Source organism: Conger conger, unplaced genomic scaffold (genome assembly GCF_963514075.1).
Source record: "Conger conger unplaced genomic scaffold, fConCon1.1 SCAFFOLD_66, whole genome shotgun sequence".
In the NCBI taxonomy this organism is placed as follows: domain Eukaryota; kingdom Metazoa; phylum Chordata; class Actinopteri; order Anguilliformes; family Congridae; genus Conger; species Conger conger.
Genome location: NW_026890284.1, coordinates 38,984 through 49,125, shown reverse-complemented (window position 1 = coordinate 49,125; position 10,142 = coordinate 38,984). Strand labels below are relative to the sequence as shown.

Sequence of the window (10,142 nt, the reverse complement as noted above, 5' to 3'; positions counted from 1 at the left end):
ACTCAGCTAAGCCAACTGGTCTTTCACTCCAGGTTAACTTATACCAGTGCTATAGGAGATTGTGAAAGAGTGTGTCTGCCATTGCGATAACTTTGATTCCAGATGTGTCCGACACTTTAAAAATTAATCCTGCTTCTAGGTAGCTCATAGAAACTGCAACAAAGCATTTATATTCACACATTTATAAAAACTCTGACCTAAACCCCCATAAGAGCAAGCCTAGGGCACCAGTGGCAAGAAAAAAACTCCCTGGTGACAGAAGTTCATCCCAAGGAACTTGATGCTTGGATGGATCCAGACTGAAGGGGGAGCCCATCCTCCTCAGTCCTTCTGCTGACTGTCTTCTCATGACCTAAATTCATATAATTTTCAGAAAATCTCCCAAAAATACACAGTACATTTTTGTGGTTTTAAGGATGATCTGGAGAGAAAATCTGACTATTTGATTAATACCACCCTAGAAAAATGGTGACAGTAAAAAAGGCAGGCAGTAAATGTCACATGGAGATACATCTTGCTGATACACTGCCTGTGTTGAGATCAAGTGTACTCTTGATTAAATTTGATACATTGAAGCATAAAAATGCTTCAAAAAAGTACCAGCACAAGCAGTTATAAGAGACTATGCTATCAAGAAAGAGCATGGGGGTCAAGCAGACATTGGGGTTAGGTTGTAGGCAAAAATTTACTTGTTTCTAAAAAGCTCATAGAAACTGACAGAAATCTTTTACACACAGCTCTCTTTTTCATCAGTAGCACAATGTGTTTGTCTGTTTCAGACTGTTCTGTTGTGGTGACAGGGGAGATTCAGTTATTTTCCACCCACAGCCTTATATATTCAGCTTTACTCAGACCAGAGCTACACAGGAAGACTGACCTGCATTACAGAGCTGTGTTCACACCTCCCTCTCTCAGCACTGGAACCACACTGGCACCACACCTTTCCATTTTTCAACTGTCCAGAAAAGAGTGGCTTTAAAACATTGCACAAACAACATTTCAAAATACAAATAATGAAAAATCTGTTCCTGCATAAACCGTGCTTAAATTCTAGTGACAATAGATTGGTATTGCCCTCTATAATTAAAGAGGGCTTTTAACTTTGATATTCTGTATTCATCATCATTCATATGTTTTCTTCTAAAATGTGTGCAATGTAAAACTTTTCAGAATGACACTATTTTTGTCTGATTATGCTGTTTTAGAGAAATGTTTTAAGCTTGTGTGCATCCTTCAGATATACTGCTTGCAATGATGAATATCACTCATCATATCAATACCTCTCTCTCTCTCTATCTCTCTCTCTCTCTCTCTCTCTGAATCCCTCCCCCTATTTCGACGCAGACTAAAAATACACCTAAACCTAACTCATGACATCCTGCATGATCCTTTACAGTGAGTAGGATCAAAACTGTGATGAACATTACTCTGATCTACTCTTATTCAGAAATGCTAGAAAATTCACCCCTGGGCAACTGCAGCAGGATGTGAAATTAAATACCCTCGAAAACCTCACTTCCTGTTCCAGCAAAGTAGGTCTACTAGGGCCAACATGCTCTGCAAGGCCTTTTTTGTCCTCAGCCATCAACCGTGAGACAGGATCAATATTTCCTATGAAACTCTTCTTTTAAATCAGTAGGTTTTTCAAAGGCATCTGATTAAAGAGGTGCCAACAACACATATGGCTTCCTCCTCTTCCTTTCCACAGCAGGGACATTCAGAACCACGGATAGTGCCTGCAGGACCAGGAGAAACTTCAGCACCCTGCTCCTCAAGCCGGGACAGCCCACTTTCAGACACAAAAGCCAGGGATCACATGAGGTACCGAAACATGCGTTTGGCCCATTTAAACTCTTGTGTTCTTGGGAAAGAATGGGGTCCTTACCATTCAGTCAAGACCCAGGTGCCCAAAGTGTACTTTCATACATGTCCAGTGGTGGTGATAAAGGTGCAGCGCCACAAGGGCCCCTGGTTTGGGAGGGGCCATGGGCACCGGGGCCCCCGGTTTGGGAGGGGCCATGGGCACAGGGGCCCCTGGTTTGGGAGGGGCCATGGGCACTGGGGGCCCTGGTTTGGGAGGGGCCATAAGCACTGGGGCCCCTGGTTTGGGAGGGCCCATGGGCACCAGGGCCCCTGGTTTGGGAGGGGCCATGGGCACTGGGGCCCCTGGTTTGGGAGGGCCAATGGGCACTGGGGCCCCTGGTTTGGGAGGGGCCATAAGCACTGGCGCCCCTGGTTTGGGAGGGCCCGTGGGCACTGGGGACCGTGGTTTGGGAGCGCCCATTGGCACTGGGGCCCCTTGTTTGGGATGGTCCATGGGCACTGGGGCCCCTGGTTTGGGAGGGTCCATGGGCACTGGGGCTCATCTTAACTAGCTGCCGCCACTGAACATGTCACTGCTGAAGAAATTATGTTTAGGCTTCAGAACATCATTTCTGCCCAAGTTAAACACGAGAAGATTGAGGATCAGTTCAACTAACTGACTTTACCTAGTATAGTAGCCCAACCCATGTCCCCCCTTTCATGCCAAAGCCCAGTCATGTGCCTTATGCACCCACATAAATCTCAGGTCATGACTAGGGTTAGGCTCCCAGGTCAAATGACACAGGTTTTTCTCATTCACAGCAATAGCAAACACAGGTTCCTCATTCATTGCTTTAGTGTGAAAGAGGTATGAGATAATACCAGTTTGCCTCCCAGAGAGGCAGTTCTTGAACTCAGTTTCAGAACTTGCCTCCCCCTCACAGACAGAGAGGACTAACAGACTCATGGGCATGACAGCACGCTGGCTCTGCTTCCACCATGCAGCACACCTCTCTGTATACCTTTCTACCACAACTGTTTCCACTTTTTACCTTTGTTGTAAAATTAAACGTTTTTTCCCACTACAACCGCACGACCTCTTCCCTCATCTGTGCCACGTGCCCATAGTGCTGCATGACATAAACACACACACACACACACACACACACACACAGACACACACACACACACCCACACAAACACATGCACAAACTTGCACACACACACATATACACACACACATGCACAAACGTGCACACACACACACACATGCACAACTGTGCACACACACACATATGCACACACACAAGCACAAATGTGCACACACACACACACACACACACACACACACACCTGCACAAATGTGCACAAACACACGCACAAATGTGCACACACACACATACACACACACATGCACAAACATGCACACACATAGACACACCTATAAACACGCACTAACGCACAAATGTGCACACACATACACATACATTCTTGAACCTCTACACAGGCACACACACACACACACACACACACATAAACACATATACGCACACACACACACACAAACACACACACAAACTTTCACACACACATATATTTACACACACACATACACACATAAACTTTGTCACCCAAAACATGTTTTAACAGCCAATTATATCTGCCCCTGACTTGTGACCTCCTACTGGAAAATGATCAGCTCAAGTCCTCCTACTCTGTACACTTTGAGTTTTACAGTGCAGGGTACAACAGGGTCTCAACCAGAGGAGAGACTCAAGGACAGAAGAGCTCAGATACAGCGATGGCAGCCCTCTGTGTTATTCTGATGTTTTTCAGCAAACTGCGTAAGTGTATACTTGTTTCTGACTTATTGACAAAAATAATTTTACAATCATTTTAAGCAGTGTACAGAGAGTACACAGAGAATGGTGGGTGTTTCTGCTTTGTTTTTTCCCCCCATTGTCAGTGAAGTTGAAATATTGCTTTCTGTTGGATTCCAGGTGGTCTGCTTGGGCAGAGTGTAGTTCAGCCCAACGCTGTGGTGACAGCTCAGCTTGGAGACACCGTGACTCTCCCGTGTTTCTGTTCTGATAGAAGAGGAGCAGCCGTGATCAGCTGGATAAAGCACCCACTTGGACAGAAGCCTCAGCATGTCACAAAGATGGTGAACTATGATACAGATGCTGTGTTTTTCAATGAGTTTAAAAACAGTCCACGTCTCAGTGCTAAGACAGCAGAGGGAAGCTTTAACCTGACTGTCTCAAATGTAGAGCCATCAGATTCAGCAACATACTACTGCACTTTTATTCACTTCTTCGGTGAAATCAGCTTTGGAAATGGAAGTACATTAATAGTGACGGGTAAGTATCAATTATATTTTTCCTTAGCTTAACTTGTCGAAATTGTAATTTGTCATTCTACGTTATAAATTGAAGTTATGCTTCTTTTTTCCAATACTTCAGTATCGGTTCAATTTATCTGACAAAAAACCTGTGTTTGATTCGATTTTGGTCAAAAATGAGATAAGCGCAGATTTGGAAAATTGAAATACTCATCTATCGTTCAGCTATGAATCCATGACACGTCACAATGAGAAAATATGAAAAATAAGAATAAAAAAGTAAAAATATAAAATCTACCCGGGTCCGGTCGGGTCCTGTTGGTTCTCCTCATTGTTCTTTGCTGGCGCATCAGCTGTAGCCCATTGTTTCTTTGAACATGAAATCAATCACTCAAAACGCATTCACTGAAATTGCCCTAGTGATGAAGATGTTGAAGATTTGTGGGATTAATTATTGTGACTAATATAGAATCGGACTGATTACTCTTATTTTGTGATGTACATTGTTTGATGATGTATGATGGTTTGCATGCTGTATATTACAAAGAAGTTTTAGAAAATTTAATAGCTTTTACATTTTTTGAATAAAAAAGAAAGCATTCAAAACTGATTGAAGAAATTGCATTTCTTTCTTGTTTATCTTATTAAGTTTCAGTGTGTGCAGTGTATCCCTGTAATCTTTTGTAGAGATATTAGTGGAAAACATTGAAGCATTAAAAATGAATTGCTTCATTTGAATATAATTTTAAAAATGTATTTAATGCAATGGTTTTAGTTTCTAGTATACTAAAATGCATGTAGTTAATCAATAGCCTTTTTCACATAACATTGCTTATAGACGTGATCATTTCTAGTGCACAAACTGCATCTGAATCACACATATGTGCAAAAACATGCTGCACTTTATATTATAATTGGTGGAGTCATCTTCAGCTCTCTGTATAACCTACAATAATACACAGCCAGACTGCATTTAAATGTAAACCTTACACAGTGGAATCCAAAGGACAATTCTGTATTGAGTGTAATGAGTGCTAACTTTTGACAGGGCCAGAGTCCCAGAGCAGGACAGTAGTGCTGCAGCAGCCCGAGTCTGAGTCAGTGCAGCCAGGAGACTCTGTGACTCTGCAGTGTACAGTACACTCTGAGACCTGTGCAGGAGAACACAGTGTGCACTGGTTCAGACCGGGCTCAGGAGAGTCCCCTCCAGGAATCATTCACACCCATGGACACAGGAGTGATGAGTGCCAGAGGAGCTCTGGGACTGTGTCTCCCACACAGAGCTGTGTCTACAACTTCCCCAAGAGGAACCTCAGCCTCTCTGATGCTGGGACTTACTACTGTGCTGTGGCCACTTGTGGGGAGATCCTGTTTGGGAACGGGACCAAGCTGGACTTCAAGGGTAGGAACAAAACAGGCACATTGGGAAATTTTGTTTTTAAAAGACATTGAAGACAAAGGAGTTATTGTGCATCTACTGTACATTACAATGTTCACTTAAGGACATTCTAATCACGTATTTGTGATCTCCGATCTTGAAAGGTTAATGCAACTTGTGAAGAATTCTAAAATTGAATTTTGCCTCTAAATCGTCAGGAAATGAAGCGTTCCTTTATTGCTTGGCGGGAGCTTTGGCGTTGAGTGTGATCCTACATATTGTCCTCGCTCTGAGCAGGAGAAAAAACTGTGAGAACTGCAAAGGTAAGAGACCAAGGTATCAATGTGTGGTACATGTAATATGTATTATTTCACAGCTTATACACAATGAAATTTGTGTTGCATCAAAAAGTATGATGCATAGACAATATTACAAATACTCAATAAGAGAGAATTTAGAAAATACAGTATGTTAAGTGATTGTGTAAAATAGTTTAAGAAAATTGAGTACAATATTGTCAGGCCATTTTGTGAATAGCATGCAGTAATATTTATCTGCAGTTCCTGTACAGTTCTGCAAAACAACAGGTAAAGCTACTCCATCGGTACAGATTACTGTCTCACACTACTTGTGCTGTAGGTATGTGCACATCTAGTCATACAGTGTCACATGTAATGTAAAAGCCAAATCTCACTTGAATTTATGAAACTTCAGCTTCTGATATGGGCCCCAATATATACCAGCTGGCATGAACTAAAGTATAGCCACTTGATATGTGAGGCAGCTGTGATGTGACAGTCCCTCATTGTGAAAATAAAATGGCTCTTGAGCGAAAGGTATGAAGACAGTGCAGATTATTCTGACCACCAAAAGTTTTAATCCCTACTGTGGTGAATATGATGCTCTATATGAAAACAAACAGCTCTTATTGTCATGAATAAAATAACATATTGTCAGTTAAAATAATCATTGCATTACATTAATTGCATTTGGCTGACGCTCTTATCCAGAGCGATGTACCATTGATTAGACTAAGCAGGAGACAATCCTCCCCTGGAGCAATGCAGGGTTAAGGACCTTGCTCAAGGGCCCAACGGCTGTGAGGATCTTATTGTGGCTACACCGGGGATCGAACCACCGACCTTGCGTGTCCTAGTCATGTATCTTAACGACTACGCTACAGGCCACCCCTACAATAATAACAATAATAATAATAATCATAATAATAATAATAATAATAATAATAATAATAAAAATAAGAGGAAATATTGCTTACATAGTTGATTACACATAATTAAAGTAGTTGCATTAGTTGAACAATTATTTTCAGACTCTAGTGGTTTATACTTATTTTTAATTTGTTGTCATGTATTGTAATTTGTTTTAGCATTTGTTTCAGTAACTTTTGACTTGCTGCTGCCTATTTTGGTCAGGTTGCTCTTGAAAATAGTGATTCTTAATCTCAATGAGCCTATCCTGGTTAAATATAGATTAAATAAAATAAATGAATAATAAATAAATGAATTAATAATTTTACTCAAACAGGGGCTGCATCAAACAACCAAGTGTCCTTGTCGGGCGAACAGGTACAAATATTATATTTCATATTTTTAATGAACTAAAGCAATTTCTGTGTTGAATATCCTGGTAAAATGATCATCGGAATGAGGAGTAACTGTATGTGTCTCATGTTTCCTTTTAGCATCAAGATGAAGCGATGAATTACGCTGCTTTGACTTTCACCACCAAGAAACCCAAAGTGAGGAGGAAGAAGAGGGAGGAAGAGAAAGAAATGGTTTATTCAGGTGTGACATTTAAAGACCATGAGTGAAGCTTTCCATCAGAATTAATCTTCGTCACAAGAATGATCACAATTTATGTCCTCCTTCGCAGTATCTGTAAACTGTAAATTTGCCATAAGAAACTAAAAGAGTCTCTTGGAGCGGTGCTTATTCTTAAATGTTTTTTCAAATAAACAAATGAAAACTTCAAAAATTGTACACTGATGTGCTTGCATTTTAACCCTAGTGCAGTCTTTAGATTCTGCATACTCCCCTTGTCCTAAGGCAAAAATGGCCCACTTTCACTCAACTCCTCAACCCCAAATGTATTTTGCATGAAGAAACAATCTGTCACTCATCACAAATTTTTTTCACCCTAAAGAAAACACAAGGTTTAAATGTCGTTCAATGTTACTAAATCTGACACAGTTAAGGGCGGCAGTGTATTGCAGTGATTAGGGAAGAGGAGCTGACTCTCATTCAGGTCATGTACTGCGTTTATACCTTTGAGAAGGCCTTTTCTGGCTCCACTGGAAAGCATCTTTATGAAAATGCCTCTGTAAAGTACTCTCTAGAAATAAAATATGATATATTTCTATGAAGTTCAATGGATAATTATTTGTTATGCTCAATATTGTTCATGCTTTTTTGTTTGATATTTGTTTAATGCTTTCTGAAGTTAAAGCCTCCTGCAGCCAGAGCCCTCTCTGTACCTTCAATCGCCAAAGCACTTCCTGTATGCACAGCGACAGCTTTCTTGTGTTCTCAGTTATCGATGCTGCGCAGTGTGTTCTAGAAGAACTGGACGCATTTTCTGACTGAATGACTCAGTGGCAGATAACGTCCTGTGTTCACAGGGGCTTATAATCTAGAGAACAAGGAGAGAGTAACGCCCTTAGCCAGAATGGACTTTAGTAAAGTATTTACCTTATAGAGCTGAGCATGATTATAGCATCCTTTGACTCTTACTCTACATGTGCAAAATAACTGGTATAAGACTGGTATAATGGCCATCACACATAAATAAGATGGGAAACATTTCAATTGCATGTTATTTTAGTGTTAATACATTTCTCTATGTTTTTGAACATACTCTTGATTGCATTTCATAGATTGAACTATAACACATAAAGAAATGTCACAGAGTCAAACTCATTAGACTGAATAAACAAGCACATACTGTACTCAGCTAAGCCAATTGGTCTTTCACTCCAGGTTAACTTCTACCAGTGCTTTGCGAGATTGTGAAAGAGTGTCTCTGCCATTGGGGTAACTTTGATTCCAGATGTGTGCGACACTTTAAAAATAAATCCTGCTTCTAGGTAGCTCATAGAAACTGCAACAAAGCATTTATATTCACACATTTAAAAAACTGACCTAAAGCCGCATGAGAGCAAACCTAGGGCACCAGTGGCAAGACAAAACTCCCTGCTGACAGAAATTCATTCCAAGGAACTTGATTCTGGTTGCTTGGATGGATCCAGACTGAAGGGGGAGCCCATCCTCCTCAGTCCTTCTGCTGACTGTCTTCTCATGACCTAAATTCATATTATTTTCAGAAAATCTGCCAAAAATACAAAGTACATTTTTGTGGTTTTAGGATGATCTGGAGAGAAAATCTGACTTTTTGACTAAATGCCAGATGCCATGGACATACCTATTGCTGATACACTGACTGTGTTGAGATCAAGTGTACTCTTGATTGTGAGACGGGTGCGTGGGGGTTGGACCCAAAATGCACGACTCAGAAACAATAGTAAAATAAAGTCCCGTTAGGGCTTTATTCGGGACGAGTCCCAGGAGCGTAGTCCAATACAAGCAAAGTCCATACACGAAGATCCAGCCAAACAAATACAAAACAAACAAAAAGCACGGTGCCGAGGGAAGAGGCAATCTCGTAGTCGGTAGGCGTGCAGGGAGGTCCGGTAGCAGGAGAGCTGTCAGCGGGGCAGATGAACAGGCGGACGGCAGGCAGAGGCGTAGTCGTGGGCGAAGCGGGAGTCGAAACCATGAAACAATCAGCGGGGCAAAAGTACAAAAACGGTAGGCGGGGAGACGTAGTCAATAAACAAAACGAAGGTCACAAAACAGAAATCAATAATCGATGGTCAGTAACAGGCGTGGATCGTAACGTGTAATCAAACAGTAACTAATGCTCAAGAGTTGCGTGGAAAACAGAGGCAGACAATTTCGCAGTGAACAGTTGCGCGACTGGGCTATGAATGCAGGTGTGGACAGGTGTAGACAATTAGTTAGAGCGTAGCAAGGAAATGGAAAACAGGTGCGATGGATGACAAGTTTAACAAGGAGATTAGTAATCGTTAGTAATAAACCTATCCTGGCCCTAGCATTAGTAAATTAGTAAATGACATGCACGAGAAACGTAAGGTAACATGAACACATGATTAGTCTTGTTAGTTTCTCCCCATCCTGATCTAGCGTTAGTAGTTTTAGTAAATAGACAAATATAAACATTAGGGGAGTGAAGGACAGAACGAGAGAGAGAGAGAGAGAGGAGAGAGAGAGAGAGAGAGAGGAGAGAGAGACGAGATGAGAGAGATGAGAGAGAGAGAGAGAAAAGGCGGAACGCAAGGTTTGCGGAAAAACATGTAAAAGTGTATGCATAACAACGACCAGTTAACGTAACAATAAACATGCATCGAAACATAACACAAAAGCGAAACTAAGACGATAATCACTCAACATAACCAGGTAATATAATCGTAACGAAACATAACTAGACATGACGAGAAATAAATCGTAACAAGAAATAAACTAAACAACATGGCGAACCTAGACTAACATAATACATGATAAGACACTACGTGACTAAGACAAC

The 10,142-nt window shown here is 41.2% G+C and overlaps 1 protein-coding gene across 1 annotated transcript; it reads left to right on the top strand.

Moving 5' to 3' along the window:
- The first annotated feature begins 1,985 nt into the window (after nt 1–1,985).
- Nucleotides 1,986–7,235, top strand: LOC133119546 (immunoglobulin lambda-1 light chain-like). The gene is made up of 4 exons (XM_061230056.1): nt 1,986–2,004; nt 3,804–4,163; nt 5,193–5,546; nt 7,225–7,235. The coding sequence occupies exons 1-4, from the start codon at nt 1,986–1,988 to the stop codon at nt 7,233–7,235; spliced, it is 744 nt and encodes a 247-aa protein (XP_061086040.1).
- Nucleotides 7,236–10,142: the final 2,907 nt, after the last annotated feature.

Excerpts from the sequence above, each read along its gene's own strand:
- LOC133119546 (XM_061230056.1), top strand. Across the intron at positions 4,164-5,192 it reads AAGTACATTAATAGTGACGG|GGCCAGAGTCCCAGAGCAGG; the intron begins GTAAGTATCAAT and ends AACTTTTGACAG.